An 18,936-nucleotide genomic window follows, 5' to 3' on the forward strand; every position below is an offset into this window, starting at 1 on the left:
GCCCCAAGAAGGTCGTAGAAAGGAGCGGATGCATAATATACTAGCCCCTTATGGGTGGATATGGAATGTCTGCAGGCAAAAAATGGGCAAACCTGTACTGTGTGCCCCACAGAAAATATTAAGGTTGGAGATCACTCGGTGAATCCGTATAGCAAAAGGTCGTAGCAAACACTTGTACAACACGAAAGGTTAGGTGAGAGTGAAGTAGGTGAGACGCAGTCATATCGTACCGATCTTCCAAACCCCATATGGATGCATTTGACTAAGGCATTAAGGGAAGCGCAGGTGTGTTTTGCAGGTCCCTTTCCGCACCTCAACAGTTGCTCTTAATATATATTAATATATTTTCCTAATAGTCAGGCTTAAGTGATCACATGAGCAACTACCAGCAGCCTATGCGCAGGATTTAGGGGGGTGTATAAAAATGTATACTACATGCCTGCTTCTCACCTACTTGGGTGGTCCATCTGCGTGCCCCCGTACAGGTTTGCCTATAAAACCTCATTTCCACTGACCGATACCGTCCGGTATTTTGAGCGATTCCATTATAAAATGGACCCATGAAACTACCAACCGCACCAATACTGGGGCCCTGTTGGTTGTAGGTCCGTAGAAAAAAAAAACCCTAAAGGTTGGGGCGCAGCTACTGTCGTTAAACGACCCGTTGTTGGTGAAAAGGTCATTGCAACAAAAGAAAGCGCCAAACCGTCTCTCCGACGGCATTCCTCTTCATCCCCCGCAGTCTTCTCTCAAACAATCTTAAATTAATCGTTTATACAAAGTCCCAAAAGCTAAGCGGGGGGAAAAAGAGCTGCTGGATGACCTCCATCGTTGTTGTTGTTGATTTGCTGTCGTCGCGCTACAATGAGGCAAAGCTATGCAGTCGGTCTCCTTCCCGCATCCACCATGACGGTCCAACTTAAGCGAAAAGGCTCTCCGGAATTGCCCGGACTGTACCGCTCAGTGGAAACGAGGCATTATTTGTGCCCTCATGTAGCCCGTATTCACACATAAGGGCAGTTGTGACTAAGGTATAAGAGTAAAAAATATTGTAGTCATAGAGTAAAAACCAAAAACTCAACAGAAAACAGATTGCTATAGTCTATTCTTCAGCAGAAATCTCTGCATCCTCCATCAAGGAAAGTATCCCCTTCACGCTGATGACAACTTGGAGGATTTGTTATCCGCCTTGATCCCTCAGGAGAAAAAAAAACCCAACAAAAAACACAATGGCATATGATTATTTATGATGCAATTTGTCGTTCAGACTGACAGATCGTTTGTCTTGATAAGTTTCGGCTTTGCATTAGGCTCATTTGCCTGATGATGTTCAGATTTTCATACGGCACCTAATTTGCAAAAAAGGCATGGGGCAGTGGGGGGTGGGGGTGGGCTGCTATCGAGCAAGCTGCTTGTGGTCCATTTGCATTTCGGGGTCGCTGGCTCGTAATATACAAGATTAAATCCATCAAAGATCTAAGCCTGGACATAATTAATGGGACTTGCTGTCTGTGGCGAGAGCAGGAAAGGTCATTAGCAAGAACGCTGGGGGAAAGAATGGAGGACCATCAAAAGACTGGGATGGCAAAAGGTGTCCTTTTTTTTGTTATCTTTTTTTTGTTCTTGACATGAGTTGATTAAAAAAAGACTCAGGTGGTCACTTCAATCAGGGAGGCTACCTTGTTGGAGGAGCGTCTCCTGCTCCTCCTCTTCGTCATCCAGGCTCCTGAAGCTTCTATCTGAGGACTGTAATGATAGGTGATCTATAAGGTGAGGGTTTCCAACTGTGTCATTGATTCCAGCAATCTTTCCAATCCACATAAATGTCTGGATTGTTGGAAAAAAAAAGGTGATTTTCTTTGATCGTGCGACTCCATCATCATCTCAGAAGTTGGAGAAATAAAGCATGGAAGCCAAACAGGGAAAGATGCTGGTTTTCGGACTGAAACCCTGCTGTGTTAAGTTGTTGTTTCTGTCAGTGATGGGGAGCAACACTGAAATACTTTGAACGGTTTTGCGGATATCTTCTGGCAGCTGATCAGCAGAAACAGGAAAGAGCAGCAAACCGTGGCCTCCAACACAATCGTCCTGCTTGAGTGGTTAATCCGGATTTCAGGCGGGGATGGATCTAGTTGCAACTGCAACAGATAAAGTGCAATTTTACTTTTAAAAAAAAAGCTACAAAGGTGGTTGTTTGGACAGTATGGCAACTCTGAAAATATCCCAGGATTCAGAGTTCTCATTTTAGAACTAGGTCTTTTATTCATTTTTTTTTATATATATATATGCGTCGCAATGAAAATAGAAATGAGACAGAAACTCGTGCGTTTACTTTGTCTGTTCTTTTTCTCCAAGCAGAAACTCTTTTTCTTTGCTGATTCAGCATATAACTTTTTTGATGGACGTATAATCTTCATACGCCGTCATTAAAATCTCAGACTTCGTCTCACTGGAGTATAGCGCTTTCTTTTTTTTCTCCACACGTTTCCATGGTGACTCCAGAAATCAGCGATCCAATGAGAATGTCTTTATGTACTTGTCGTGCACGGGCATTAACCCAGAGTTACCAAGTCGAGCGTAATTACGCTAACTCATATCCAGTGTTGTGGAACCGACATACCCAGAGTAAGCAAGTTCAGGCGGATTTCAGCCAGAGTTCAGGGTTAAAATCAGGGTAGTTTAAACATGCCTTCTTGAATACCCCCCTAGCGCCCATGCCAACGTTTTTTTTTTACTTATACAATCTAATAAGGGCAGTCCATGCAAAACTTTAAAAATGAGACAGGCATCCATGAACAATTAACGTAAATTCAACAGATTCTGAAGGGGAGAAAAGCAGCTTTGTACCAATTTCAGTGATCGCTATAACTCAATTGCCTTTTCGCAGTCTAGATATTGTTGTGCAACTTCACCTGCTTCTATTTTTAAATTTCTCGATTTGACAGTGCATTGTATTCTGCATCCTGATTGGCTGTGGACCTTATCAATCAATCTCTTCTGTGCTGTTTGTTCTGTACGAATATGCGATCAGTAACATTTACACAATTCTGCATTCAGATCTTTGTTTTAAATTCTTTAAAACTCAACTTGTTTTTTTCTCTGAAGGTTTGCACTTTGACAGATTAAACATGAGAGATGATTGTGAAAATGTTCATGTCTGTCTGAGAAAAGTGTAGAAAGTGTGTAGTGAGGAGTTTTACAGCCTTCAAACATCTGTAATTACCGTACAAAATAAATAAAATGACTACTTCGCGAATATAAACCAATGATGTTTTTTTTTAATCCAACCATAAACAAGGTGCCGCTGTACGTTCATCGCGCAAGCAGCCAAGACTTATGGCATCTTCAGGAGAATATATTGTTTCGTGACATGTTTAGTATAAAGATACACACTTTGAAATTTCTTTTTCAGTCTTGGGATGACTGGTTTTCTAAAATTTCCTTAACAGATCCACAATTCCAAAAGTTCTAGAATTCTGATTATTTGTTATGTGCTGTAATTATTATATAAATACCATACAAAATCAAAACTTCAACTGAAGTGCATTTTAATGAATAAATCTGAATTATTGATTTGTTTATAATAGGATAATGAAATCAAAGGATGCTTGAGTATGAAGAAGTGTCCCATGGCCCATGCATTAAAGCAACTTGTGGACATATATATGCATATATGCACACAGAGAGAAAACAGAAGCACAGATGCTCTTGTGCATAGTACAGATCGACCTCCCACATCATCTTTTTCATTTAAGCCCTGTCTCTGTTTGCTCATGAGGTTACTAGTGTGACACTCAAATCAATTTACATCAAACTTTATTTTACACTTTTCCTAAAAAAAACATAACACAAATTGCTTTACATTGAAACAAAACAATAAAAAATTATACACAATCAAGCACTAATATTAAAACATGACTCATATTGACACAGATTCTATTTGTACTGAAGAAATGAATAATCTGAAGGATTAAGGAAAGAAGGATGTCTGAAGAATCTCTCGAAGCCCATTGTTGGAGTATTTAAAGGTCAAATGAGAAAACTCGCATGCATTGTCTCAGAATTATTGTTGAAAGTTATTTTGATATTTTATATTGGTTCTGCGATTAATTTTAAGACTTTTTTTTCTTTATTTTACAGGGCAAGGATACCTGGAGTCCAAAGTAAGTAAATATCAGATTACTTGGAGTAGTCTGGTATTGCATAACAAAAGCCACGGTAAAACCACCATGAGCAGGTTGCAAAACCCGACAAAAAGGGACTACGTTCGATCATACATGTCAGGGTCATATGGCAACATTTTCTGTCTGGATGACCTGTGATTTATGAAAACATGGATGTGAGGAACGGGCTATCGCTTGAAAGATACTGACTTTGGAAACATCAGTGAGCTGGTATTAGGGGAGGAGCTAAAGAAGGGTATCTACCCTCCCCAACAAAAATCTTTGCCCCCCTGCCCAAACTTTTAAGTGAATATTAGTATCATAATTGACATAAATTATATAAACAGCTTACTGTGAGGTGGAATATTTTATGTGATAAAAGAAATTAAAGCATTAAAAATGTTAGAAGCTAAACAAAATGTAAAAATAAAAAATATTATATTTTCTTGACCTCACAAACTTGCAAGTATAACATTAAACTTAAAAAAAGCCAGCATGAGTACAATTGTTATATTTCTTATATATATATACACATATATATGTGTATATATATACATATATTTATATATATTCATACATTATATATATATATATATATTATATGTATATCTACGTATGTATGTATGTATATATATATATATATATATATATACACACATATGTATGTATATATATATTACACAAAAAATATAATAACACTTATACTCATGCTGGCTTTTCTGAAGTTTAATGTTATACTTGCAAGTTTGTGAGGTCAAGAAAATATAATATTTTTTATTTTTACATTTTGTTTAGCTTCTAACATTTTTAATGCTTTAATTTCTTTTATCACATAAAATATTCCACCTCACAGTAAGCTGTCAAGGCTATAATTCTCCTGTCCACTTGTGTGTTCCAGTGATTGAATGTGATTCTCTAGGAATTATTGATCAGAATCAATGTCTTCTTGAATCTTTTGACACGTGTTGCATCCCGTCGGGATCGTGAATGCCTGCATCCTTTTATTCTGTTAACTTTGAGGGGAAATATGTGGGACAGCGAATCCAATAAATAAATGATAAGGCAGGAAGTTCATAGAGGAGGGCTTTTGAGCTGTTAAGCCCACAGGCATTTTCAAACAGAAAAAAAAAATCCCAGACAAGAGATAGAGTGAATATTACTCCTCTGTGCCTCAAGCAAAAAAAAAAAAACGAGATGGAAAATGACTTCAAGCCTTCAGTTAAGAGCTGACATTGCTGAATGATAGTGATAACAACAACACAAAGAAAGGACGTACGGTGCAGAGAGGTCAGGGTCAATGAAGTACAGAGCAACGCTTTTTAAAGACATACATTTTTTCTTCTGACACAATTTTTTATCCATTTGCTTCAAAAGAAAAAAGAATAAAACTGACTAAAAATAAAGCATCTAAGGATGCAGAAGCGTCAAAAACCTTTTAAACCCTTGTGTTCCAAACAGGAAGTAGTTCCAACACGCTGAAATCCTCTAGATTTTTACTGAAAAATAATTACATTACTCAGTCATTATTTTTTTGTCAGAATAACCGTTTATGCTCTGATATCCTTTGTTTAGTGCAAATTATTCAAAAGAAAAACTCATGTTGAGCATTCGAAATGTTTGACAGATTCAACTGAGATGCTTTAAAGTGGAAGGAGTGTGGACTTCCAACAAGCTCGCTCCTGATTGGAGAGAGCGGTTGCCATAGAAATGTTGACTCAGACCAGCTCTAATCTCTGCTATCACGGCTAACTGCTAACTAAAAATGATGCACTTAGTATAATAAATAAAATAAAAATCCCTAGTTAACTAGGAAGTTAAATGCACACCGAGTTGTTGCTAAATCTAACTAAACTTTTCTTACTCTAGTGTTTTGTGTTACAAAAATTATTTTATGCTTTTACTCTCTTAGGCAGATGTGTTGGTGAACTCCACCAATAAAGCACTGAAGTCCTTGGACTTCCAAAACGACCCGATCGGAAGTTTTTCCATGTTTCTGTGCGGAAAGAAGCCGAGCTTCAACTCCACCTTCCGATTCCCAACATCTGACCAACAGGATACAATGAATTCCTCCTTCCAAAATAGCCAAGATTCCGGTAAGTCCTAATTTCAGATTTCCTGCACTGCAATACGGTAATAATAATAATAACAAAGAAAAACCAGTTCATAGTCCAGTATTGCAGCCATTAAAAAATAATCTTCTGCTGCTATAAAATATATCAACTTTGTTACATCTGAAAATGTGATAAGTATAGATGTCAGAGCGTTTCATTTTTCAAAATACAGAAAAACTTTTTTTAATTTGACATTTTTCTGATTAGGGCAAAAAATTAAAATGCCAAAGATAAAAATAAACATATGAGAGGTGTACCATATTTTCCGCACTATAGGGCGCAACGAAGTAAAAAGGCGTAGCGTCAATGAATGATCTATTATTGGACTTATGTCATATGAAAGACACACCGGAATATAAGGCGCATTAAGCGAGACTAAAGATTTGGAGATAAGTCAGTCAGTCAGACTATGATAAATGTTATTGTAACTACGCAAACTCCCAATCGTGTTAGTAACACCTAAAAAGAAATACTGTCCGACACTGCTACACATTAGCCACGTTAGCTTATTCAAAATACCTTTAACCTTGTTTGCAAAATGTAAAAAAAAAAACAGACCGGAGAAAGGTAGTTTGCCATCTATCGGTGGGTAGGAGTGTTCCTGCCTTAGGTGAAGGAGTTTAAACATTTTGGGGTCTTGTTCATGAGTGGGGAGAGATCGGAGCGTGAGATTGACAGGTGGACTGGTACAGTGTCTGCCATTGTGTGGTCGCTGTATCGGTCCGTTGTGGTAAAGAGAGAGCTGAGCCATAAGGCAAAACTCTCAATTTACCAGTCGATCTTCGTTCCAATACCCACCTATGGTCACGAGCTATGGGTCATGACCGAAACAACGAGGTCCCAGACACAAGTGGCTGAAATGAGCTTCCTCCGTAGGGTGGCTGGGCGCTCCATTAGAGATAGGGTGAGAAGCTCGGTCACCCAAAGACAGCTCGGAGTAGAACCGCTTCTCCTCCACATCGATAGGAGACAGTTGAGGTGGCTTGGGCATCTGGTCCGGCTGCCTCCTGGACGCCTCCCTGGGGAGTTGTCCCGGGCATGTCCCACTGGGGGGAGACTCCGTGGAAGGCCCAGGACACGCTGGGGAGACTACGTCTCTCGGCTGGCCTAGGAAAGTCTCGGGGTTCCCCCAGAGGAGCTGGAGGAAGTCTGGGCATCTTTGCTTAGACTGCTGGCCCCGCAACCCGATCCCAGATAGATGGAAAATAAAAACAAAACGTATACAGCAGAAACAAACCTTTCTGTGACTACGCCAACTCCCAGTAAATGTTAGTAATACGTAAAAAGGAACACTGACGACACTGCTACATGTCTAGTTGCGTTAGCTTATTTACAAAACACACAACCTTGTTTGCGACTCATAAAAAAAAGATATTTTGACAGACCGCCGTGTACCTCTTAAAATCACTTCCACATCAGTAAACACAACCAGAATTAGCAATTTTTTTTTAAATCAAGAGTTTATATGTGCCCTATATTCAATTCAATCTAATTATATAGCCCAATATGTAACTATGTGCCGTTAAATAAGGTAAGCCTTTGTTTTTTTTTGGTTAAAGGTCTAGTTAATTGGCAAACGCTCCAAAAAGAACGTCAGCTACCTCACAGACTGGAGGTATCTCTGTTTCAAAATATCTATGCTAGAGAAAGAGAAGTCGAGGGCTGTTTTGTACAGACTGCATCAGCTATGCAGGCTGAACCGTATGCGACCGGTTGTGCGCATCCAGAAGCAGGCACCTGTGACACAGTTGGCACTTCAGCCTGACCTGGAAACAGGTTTGATTAGAACCGCATCATGTCAGGCTGTGTCAGTGCTGCGGCTGGCATCTGCTGCAGCCAGTCAAATCCGATCTTTTTCAGGCAAAAGCCGTGTGCTCATGAGCCTGACGTAGGAGTCTTTCAGGAAGTTGAAAAAAAAAAACTCTGCTTGTTTCTAGAGGAGGTCCTGGTGTCCAAGACACTCAAAATGACATTTTTTAATTAATATATGGCAAGCAAAACAGCTCAGAAGACAGATGTGTTGGTTAAAGCCCTTAATTGCAGGTCCTCCCACTGCAATCACACAATCAATATTTAAACTCATATTTGTGCTAACATTTTAAGATATTTTTTGTGTTCTCAGTTTATGTGCAGAACTTTGTTTGTTTGGATTTCATTTTAACTGAATTCATTCATTTGTACTCTTCTATTTTTTGGATCTGTTACAATAGTAACACTTGTGTTATCCTAGGCCCTTTAACATTGGGAGTTGGGTCATCTAGACCCACTAAACAGTACTCTGAACCTTTTTTCTTAAATGATTTTGGATCTTCACTGGTGTCCATGGATTACATGAAATCTTTCCACCTTTATCCACCTTTGTCATGGTAGGGAGAACACGTCAATGTAAGGGTGGGGTCATCTAAGATAGCACAAGGGTTAAGGAGGATCTATGATGGTAAATTCCTTTTACCTGCTCAAACCACATGACAGCACCATAAAGTCTTTCTACTTTTGTTGGTGTCTCTATGAAAGTACTCGCTAAATGCAAAGCTAATGTTTATAGAATAATCAGCAAACAAAAAAGGCACTTTACGAAAAAAAGAATCCAAATCACGGAGCACCAGCAAGAATTTAGTTACAATCTGTTCAGTTTTTCAAGTTTACCTTGATATATGTATCTTAAATAAAAACAAAATAAAGAAACTAAGTTTAAGTGAAACAAGTGATGCAAATGCAAAAGATTACCCTAAAGAACAGATGGTCAATTTCACATACTTTTGGCTAACTGGCACTGCAATTGCTAAAAAAGGCTTGTTGTATCGTAGAGTCATATTTAATGAAAAGAAATGAAAGAACAATCTTTTCATCTGATCTGATGCATATTGTAGTTCCTTGCATTAAAGTTTGCTTTGATGGCTTTATTAGTCCTTCACTTCAAGTCCTTTCAAGTGGAAACACAGCTGACGAATGCAGGATTTTATTCTTAAATGATCATTTCTGAGAAAGGATAAAAAAAAATAAAAAAAATAAAAAAGTTGACCTCGGGTCATAGTACTACACTTTGATTGAATATGAGAACTGGACTGAATGACCCCCTCCCCCCCTTGTGTTTTAAACAGGAAGTGCCTGGTGGGTCTGAGAAAACAAAATCAATACCCAGTCTCTACCACCTTATTTCTTGAACATGTTCTTGCTCAAAATAGTTTTGTGTCTGAAATGCTAGTTATTATTAACTGGCTAATCAGATGCCTCAATAACAGTAGGTGGTGCCTGTTGGCCCCACGTCCAATGTTCAAAACCTGATAGATTTCATAGTGGCAAGGGCAGCCGTGGACCTCGTCTCTGTGTTGTCAGCCGCCCCCCAGGTCCATCTGGATGAAGCCCTGTTACACCTTTCAAACATGTAGTTGTAGAATTAGATTAGCAAATTCTTCTGTAGGAGTCCTGATACATCACCTGTTCGTCCTGGAATAGGATCCCTCCTTCATGTGGACGTCATTGAGGCTTCTTCGTTTTTTTCGTCTGTTTTTTTGGGGAGTTTTTCCTTACCGAGAAGGAGGTCCAACTGGGCAGGGATTCCCAGTTTATTTTAGCAATCAGCTATTGTATTTTATAACTGATTTCATGATTTGTGCAATTAGTGAAGCCTGTTGAGACAACTGTGTTATATAAATAAAACTGAATTGAATTAATACCATTAAGTACTTACTGATAATAATAATGGATTGGATTTATCTGTGCTTTTCCAGACGCTCAATGCTCTTACAGTGTGTCCATTATTCATTTAGTCCTCATTCATTCTTGGTGACGGTAAGCTACTGCTGGAGCCACAGCTGCCCTGGGGCAGATTGACAGAGGCGTGGCTGCCAGTTCACGCCTATGTGCCCTCTGACCATCACCGTGATCGTTCATACACATTCACACACCAGTGGAGCCGCACTGGAGGCAGGAAGGGCTAAGTGTCTTGCCAAAGGACACAACAACAGTTGACAACTGGGGGGAGCGGGGATCGAACGTCCGACCCTACGATCATTGGCCGTCCTGCTCAACTGCCTGAGCCATCGCCACCCAGATGACATCTGGATCCAACGTGTCATCGTCCATGTCTAGAAAAAATGGCAACTGAATTTACCTCACTGTTGTTGTTGGGCAGTAACACAAAGGGTCTTGCCCAAGGACCCACAAAACTTGTAACCTTGCTGTTGTGTTGGTCCTTGGGCAAGACCCTTGACGCTGCTGCCGACCTATGTGGCCACAAAGGGGCCAACGTCTGGATCTCCCTGTGCCGGTCCCTATGTTCTAAGGATGACGTCACACTCATTCAGCCCAGTTCTCATTTACAGTCAATGGATTTACCATTACCTAAAAAGGAGAAATTGGATATCCTTTGTGTTTTTCGCTAGTGTCTCCATTTCTTTTAAAAACATGATAAAGAATCGGTTCACCAGCGGTCAAAAAACCTCCGCGTGCACAGAATAGTTTACTTTCTTTTTCTGCTTAAAGCTTAAAAAGCTCCCACACCTAAGAAGTTTAATGGAGTAAAGCGCCCCAAACAAGTGTTGGATATAGATGTATGGGTGGTTTCTAACACTTTGTTTCATCCTTTGCACCTGTTTAAGTGCACCTGATTCTATTTTTTTTATTAATCTGACGTCTCAGTGGACTTCACACATTCAATTTTTTTTTACCTGCTCTGTCAAATACAAACAAAAATAATAAAAAGACATATGCGCTAATGCGGGAAATCTAAGCTGAAGCATAATTGTGGATAGTTTCAAAGTGGTGACTGGGGCAGGATGGGAAAAAAAAATCAAATAGTTAATAAACAGTTTGAAAATTAGATGCAACATTTTACAGCCTTATACTCATTACAGACCCTTTAGTCCTGTTTCATGTAAAACTTGTTCTTTAGAGTCAAATGTAAGGAAATAAGACTTTAATAAGATGCATCTATTCCCTGGGAATGGTGTTCCACTGCAGAGAGAAACTGTGTGCTCATGCCAGTGCAAATTAGCAAAGTGTGTACCCCCTTGCATAATAAGCAGTAACATCTCTGTTAGCATGCTAATGGCTGTGTTGGAGTTTGCTGCTGCGTTTCATTGTGGGAGTCGATGTTAAATGGACGTGGAACATGCCATGTGTCTGCATAATGGCCTATTACGCTTCTTTTGTCGGTGTGAAACAACTCTCAAAGGAAGCCCCCCCAAAAAATTAAAAAAGTAAATAAAAATAAGGAAGGCTGGCCTTACAGCTCAGCAGAATTCTTCTATCAGTTAATTGCTGGCAGCCTCTTCTCCATCTTTCCTCCATGACAGTAAACGGTAAATCTTGAGGGGGTTATGTCCCTGAAGTGTGAAAGTCATTAAGTCTGTTTTTGATGTCATACGGAAAAAGCATATTTAGCATAAAAGTCATACTTAACTTTTTTATTTTATTTTAATGATAGTTGAAAGGATGACATAGAAGAACACAAGATATTAAGTGAAATTTGATATGGAAAAATATCCTTAACCTATTATACATGACATTGCAACCTAGTAGCTAATTAGTCTCTTGAAAAAGCAAAAGGAAACTCAAATATTTAGTGCGATGAGTCAATTGATTGTCACCCATAGAGAAATACTTATTTCCAGAAATGAAGTCCATTCAGTCGCCATTTTTATCACGATATGGACGTCGCCATGGCGGAGCCAGACGACTTCACTAAGCAATGATTGGTCCAAGTCGGTCTGAGTCAACGTTTCTATGACAACCGCTCTCCCCAATCAGGACTGAGCTTGTTGATAGTCCACTGGCCTACCACTTCAAAGCACCAAATCTGGCAAATGTTTCAAACATTCAACAAGGGAAAGGCCCCACCTACTTTTATTGAGGCATCTGATTGGCCAGTTTATAACTTGAATAAAACACACAAAATGAAGCAGGGGTGGGATTAGATACATTTGCTTCGTCCCACTCCCTTTAACAATCTATGAAACACATTATAATCTAAAAATGTACCAGTTTCACTGTGCCATGACCTATGTGGAAAAGAGTTGAGATGTTTACTTATGATTAAGAGTAATAAGCATTTAGTAGTGCTTGTGAATTCATATTTCTCAGTTTTTATGAGTAATGTTTGAAATTTCTTTGTATAAAATATATATTTTTGTTTTTTCTCCTGTTTTGCTTTGATTTCTTAAAAAAATTTAATTTGGATTTCCAAACGTTCAAAAAATAAAAAAATAAAAAGGTATCAGCAAAAAAATATTTATTCTGACAATTAAAATGACTGAGTAATAGCTGTTTATTTCTCAATAGAAGTTGATGGGATTTTGACTATTCTAAGATTTGGTAAACACTAGCTGTATCCAAACATCCAAAGAAAAAAAAAATACCAATTAATCTTTGGACTAAGTAAAACTGTAAAATCCATATATATATAAGCTTCACGGGAGTCCTTTTTTGGCAACAGTGTCCTGTTTTTTTGGAAATGTGGTAGATAGACAGACCCTGCAGTTATATGTACCTCTGGTTTGTATTAGGCTCATTTACAGTACAACCAGGTTCTTATTCTCCAGTTGCCATCTTGATTGGATAGGACATCAAAATGTCGAAAAAGGCTGAAATAAACTATTCTGTGGGTCAGTGAAACCCCCTCCAGTATGGCTGTTCTAGCGCTAGCAATTGGAAAATTGCATGTCAGTCAAAAGCCCACGACCTCTAATAGGGTCTCCAAAGGCCCAAAAAAATGTAAATTTCTACAAAGAGAAAAGAAGCGGCATGTTTTAACATCTGGATGAACAGAAACATACTTTCATGTAAGAAGCCACATGGTGGTTACTAACAGGGTGGGGGGATGTAGCTGCTCTGCCATCACCATCAGTGTATAAATGCTTGTGTTAACAGGTGACCGGTGTGGGACTCATTTAGCGCTTTGGGCGATGTATTTAGTTGGCGGACTGGGCTAGCTCTGCAAACTTTTGTTTTTGAATGTGCTTCAATCTGGAAGTTAAAGATTTGGGTTTTCTCCCCTTTTTTTTTTTTTTGCTGTTTTTACTTAATGAAATGCTTGGATTACCCATTTCCTAAAGACTGACGTGTATTGAGTTTCTCCAGACCTGCGTTTAACATGAAATGCTTTCGGTTTAAGTCAGAGAAAAAGTTTGAAATTAATTTAAAAAAACATATCCCCTCACTACAAACAACAAAAAAGCTTATGTTTGAGCATCCACTGTTGCTCAAGTATGTTTTTATGTTAGGATGAACAGACAAACTTGACGCTATAGAAAGCCAAATGGTGGTGGCTAACAGTGTTTGAGTCTTGCTCTGGGCCTTGTATTTAGTTGGTAAACTAAGCTAAGTTATTGCATTTTTACTTTTCAATCTGCTTCAATCTGGAAGTTAAACTTAAAAAAAACCCTATACATAAATAAACTATGTCCGTATGATAATATATTACCTTTGACACACTAAAGAAAGATTTTTTTAATGAAATGATTTATTTTCACAGCACGTTTCCTAACCGAAAGTTAGACGGCTCGATCTATGAGGCTTCGCCTTTCACTCCGTGTGGGTGCCGCCCACTTCATAATGTCAAGAGCCAGCCTCTGAAGCGTGTCTGCGTTTCGTCCACGAAAACAAACAACCGCAGATCTTTTGTAAAGATGGATGTGTGCATATTGTGCACATAAAATAAGAGATCCCCACTAGCTTTGTGAAGAAAGTGGGTGTGGGGGTGTGTTAGCCTGGAGGCGGGGCTGGCAGTGCAGACTCTTCCTGGAAGGGGCGGTTCCTCACTTATCTACATCACAATGTGAGAATCCACTCGTTTTCGTGGATTGGGAGGGGCTTTTTGCTGAAATGCGTGAATGGATCACAATACCACTTTTTTGGGGTCTTTTTTGTGAAGAATTAACATTATAATACACCTAAAAGCTCCAAAAAAAGTTGTTTGACATCATATAGACCGTTTAATTTCTCTCGGAATGTTGATAAGATTTCGTAACCCTTGTAGAATCGTTGGCACTTTACCATTGGGAGTTGGGTCATGTAGACCCACTAGACAGTGCTCTGAACCTTTTTTCTGCAATGATTTGTGATCTTCACTGGTGTCCATGGATTACATGAAATCTTTCCACTTTTATCCACCTTTGTCATGGTAAGGAGAACACATCAATGTAAGGGTGGGGTCATAGGATAGCAGGAGGGTTGTAAAAACCTGGAAATGACCTAATGGGATGTGTTCAGACATGTCTTCTTCTGTGTGTTGAAAGGCTTTAGGTTTTTATGCAAACATTCTGTAACATTAACAATGTCCTAACTGTTTTCATCTGAAATGTGGCGGCATGTGGAAGACCTCCACTGTCTCACTAAAGTGCTGCATTGAGTCCAAGTCCAGATCATATTGATAAAACTTGTTAGAGAGTTGACTCCAGGCTCTGAGCAATCACGCGACTGGTCAAACCGAATGTTAAGACTGATTTCTCCTCCTTATAGACTTCCGTTTTGCACTAAAGTTAAACTGCAGTGAAGAAGAAACTGCAGAACTCCAGAGAATCTGTAAGCTGTTCAACCCGACGGCCCCTTTAGAAAAAAAGCTGCATCTCCTCTGAATGTGTCTGATGTTAAAGAGCAATGCATTTGTCACTGCCATCTTTGTTTATGCTCTATAGTTAAGCAGAACTTTCTGTTCCTGTGATTAAATTTTAAGTGAGCCATAACATCTATAGCCTCTAATTTATTAAGACTTTTATTTATTATTTATTAAGAAATATAAATAAAAGCCAGTTTTTCAATGCAAGCCTTGTCAAAAAAATGAATAAAAACACATAAGATGCTCATTAAGAAATTGTCTTGCTCATTTGGAATTTAAGGTCTGTTTCTTAAGTGTTTAACTGTCCATCAATAGTGGCGAAAAATCTATCAAAGCAAACATATTTCATAACATGGATGTAACTTTAAAGCTAAGACTTTCTGATAGGAAACACTGAATTGGAACCAGGCAAGTTCATCAAATCACCACCAGGGGGCTTTTTGTTTAGTCAACCCAATTTTTATTTGCTTTATTTAAAACTTTGTATAAAAGAAGGGTATTTTATTTTCCAAACTACTTTGTTGGCATGAAGCAAACTGTTCCTCAGGTCCCCCTTCCCGTTAAATTGCAACAACTAAATTATATTGGTTTCAAACTATTTACCCATAATCCAAGCTGTTACAATATGTTCTATTACATTTTTATTTTTCAGTAGCAGCATGTGATTTTGGACAATTTTGATAAATGTCAGTAAATACATATAGTCAACAAATCCTTTTTTTTAAATATAAATTATTTATGTATAAGCCAATCCCACCTGTCTGTGCTGAATTTCTTTCACTTCTACATACCGGCAACCCCACATGTCATTTATTAACGTGTTTGGAGACATAACAGAAGAGGAATAATGGAAAACACAATATGGAGAAAAATACCTTTAATGTCATCATTTTAAATAAACATGAAAACAAACTTCACAGTGTCACTATAAAGATATGTCTATACAGATATATATTTATCTTTCTCTCATACATAATATATATATATATATATATATAATATATATATATATATATATATATATATATATATATATATATATATATATATATATATATATATATATATATATATATGAGGAAATGTCAGGAACTGGCAGTGAAAGACCCAAAATGCAGGAGACCAGGCTTGGTGACAGAAAATGATATATTTAATAACCAAACTGAAACATGACAAAACTACGGGGAGAACCAAACTGGTGACACAACAGAGCAGATGACCTGACAAGGATGAACAGAAACCAGGACACTTAAATGAGCTGAGGGTCATTAACTGAACTGAAGGCAGCTCATGAACCTGAAACTGGAGATTTGACCAAGAATAAAACCAAACCCCTGAATCCTGACAGGAAACACAACTCATTAAGACAGTTTTTAACGTGACACTCATTGCTTCTCCCTGTTTTCCTGACATTCCACCTGTCATGGAGGCTCATTATCAGACCCCACGTCTCCTCATCACTGCAGTTGTTAACATCCTCTGAATGAAAGCGCACAGCACGTCACCTTGTCAGTAACTGCCTTGCAGCACGCCTCCACCGTGCCGACGTCACAAATAAAAGTGCTGCTCCCGACATTTAAAAATGATAATCGAAATATAAAGTTTTAATAAGTTAACTGTCCCAATAAGGATTGTAAAGCGTAGCTCTTCCAACTTTCTCTTATTGTTTTGACCCGCCCTCGTAGTTCCTGGCCAACTACTGACGAGATCTTTAGTCAGGTGGTTTTGTTTGTTTTGGTCTGGAACAGAACGGGCCGCTTGATGCCGGTCTGAAAACAGACTAAACGCAAGGTCAGGACTCGATCCGGAGCAAAGGATTTTCCCAGTCTGACATGGTTTTTTGAGATTCCTTTGATTCTGAAAAACTTAATGAGATTTTTTTTTTCTTGCAAGAGAAAAACAGACGATGTGGTTGGAGTCAAGAGTCCTTTTGCTTCCTTAAGATTGAGTTTCTGAAGTGTGAGGTGAACTCCGGAAAACCCAACAACAACTTTCTTCAGGGCTTATACAGTTAATTAAACAAATTTGGTTCTTGTTTGTTCATTTTTGGGAAGCAGCAATTAACAGCAGCAAAGAAATATATTTAAAAAAAAAATTCCATTAAAGAAATAGAAAAACAAAAAGGGCCAAAAATGACTTTGTGGCTCTCCAGGGCTATAAAAAAAAAACAAAGTCTATTAATGCAAAGTTTGCAAGTTTAACAGTTCTGGACCACAAAAACGTAGAAAATATAACCGCGCATTAATCCATTTCTGTACCAATGGATAAACAACATTTTATTAATTTTTTACCCAGATCTTCATATAAACCAACAAAACATGTATTACTGACTTGTAAAAGTGTTTCGATCATTTCAAAGAAGAAGTCTAGATGAGCTGAAACACCGTGAGCACAGCTGACTCGCAGCCACAGCCTGAAATCGCATTTCATGATTCACGCTTTTCATTAGGGAGTCAACAAGAACTCAGCACTGCTGAAAATAGATATTCATAAGTAACATTTGGTCGTGTTTGCTGATTGCAGTTTTGCCTCCTGGTTGCACGCAGCGTCTTGTAATATTCGTGAGCGGAAAGCCCCGTCAGTTTAGTGTCGCTTTTTCTAACGAAGCCTGACAGTGAGCCGAATAAAAAAGCTGCTGAGCAGAGTGTGACACACACACACACACACACACGCGTGTCGTCTCTCAGCTGTTATGATGGCAGAAGGCAGCATCGGTGCAGCCTTTGGAGGGAACAGCTGGCCAGAGCCAGACGAAGGGGGAGGTCATTAGCCGTCCGAACGCCGACCTCCCAGGAGTACCTGTGAAGGATGACCAGCAGGCAGAAAGGGCTAACATTTAATTGCACCGAAAATGGTCACTAAAATACCCCTGATGGCGGGGGGGGGGGGGGGGGGGGGGGGGGGGTTGGGTGGAGATGGTGGGAGAAGGCAGCTCTGATGAGATGAGAGGAGAAAGGAGGCTTTTGGTACAGAAGTGACAGGCGAAAAATGAGATGGGGGCTGGAAAAAAAAAGCACTCTAGCAATGACAGGTCTCTGAACAAAAAGCAACAGGCGGACGGCGGCGTTGATTGGCAGGAGGTGACGCGCCAAACTGACTGATTGCTGGATAAGGTAGACCACAACATCCACCAGAACAAACAAAGATGCCAGAGTCTGCCAGGAGCTGCTGGTAAGACAGAGCCTCCTCTTGTTTATTCCAACACTCTCCAGACCTGGCGATATTCATGCTGGCAGAGAAGCTAAATTAGTAATGATCTCACCGCTGCTGAGAATATTGACTCTTTTTTATTTATTTAATAATTTTTTGTACTTGGTTTCGTGAAAATTTGTCAGTGCACTCAAACCTCTGGACTCTGGAGCTTGTTTACTTCTAGCCATCATTGGAAAATCTCTTTTTAGTAAAGTTTTTACTATTACTTTATGTTTGTATAAATTTAGAATTTGCCTACATGACTTTATGTTGGAGGAAAATCTTCTCAGTGAAACACCATAGAGGTGGGACATTGTTAGGAAACTGGTCAGCAGTGGAGTAGAGTGAAAAGAAACACAAGTTTCTATCAAGCTCCTAAATAGTTTAGCTAATATTTGTTTTTCTGTTTCTCTGTCTTTATAATAGGATCTTCTGCCATTTTTTTGGCGCTTAAGTTTTAATTTTTCAGCTATTTTAACCATTCAACTCCTAAAATTTTCAGCTCTTTCAGCTTTTTCCAGCTCTGACTTTTGTGCCTTGAAATCCTTCACCTTTTCAAGATATTCCATGATTTCCTTGCCTCCATTAAAATACATGGAGAATCCTTGGTGCAGAAGCTCGGTGGTTCGATACCCAGCCCTAGCCTTTTTTCACAAAAATATATGTTTTTGTTATTGTGCTTTTTTCACTTTATTTATGGTGTCCTTTGGTCATTTCTTTATTTAATTTTTTACTTTTGCTAATTTTTTCCCTTTAACCCTTGTGCAATCTTAGATGACCCCACCCTTACATTGACGTGTTCTCCCTACCATGACAAAGGTGGATAAAGGTGGAAAGATTTCATGTAATCCATGGACACCAGTGAAGATTACAAATCATTGAAGAAGAAAAAAGGTTCAGCGCACTGTCTTGT

At 38.9% G+C, this 18,936-nt stretch overlaps 1 protein-coding gene across 5 annotated transcripts in view; it reads left to right on the plus strand.

Annotated features, from left to right (window-relative positions):
• Window positions 1-18,936, plus strand: part of LOC101164844 (phospholipid-transporting ATPase ABCA1) — a 238,054-nt gene that overhangs the window by 44,640 nt on the left and 174,478 nt on the right. For all 5 annotated transcript variants that reach the window (XM_078936178.1, XM_078936179.1, XM_023965796.2 and 2 more), the window contains exons 6-7: window positions 4,141-4,163; window positions 6,073-6,256. In XM_078936178.1, coding sequence (XP_078792304.1) covers window positions 4,141-4,163; window positions 6,073-6,256 — 207 coding nt within the window. The remainder of the gene's footprint in view (window positions 1-4,140; window positions 4,164-6,072; window positions 6,257-18,936) is intronic.

Source organism: Oryzias latipes, chromosome 18, assembly GCF_053564925.1.
Source record: "Oryzias latipes strain Hd-rR chromosome 18, Olatipes_Hd-rR_3.1".
Lineage (NCBI taxonomy): Eukaryota > Metazoa > Chordata > Actinopteri > Beloniformes > Adrianichthyidae > Oryzias > Oryzias latipes.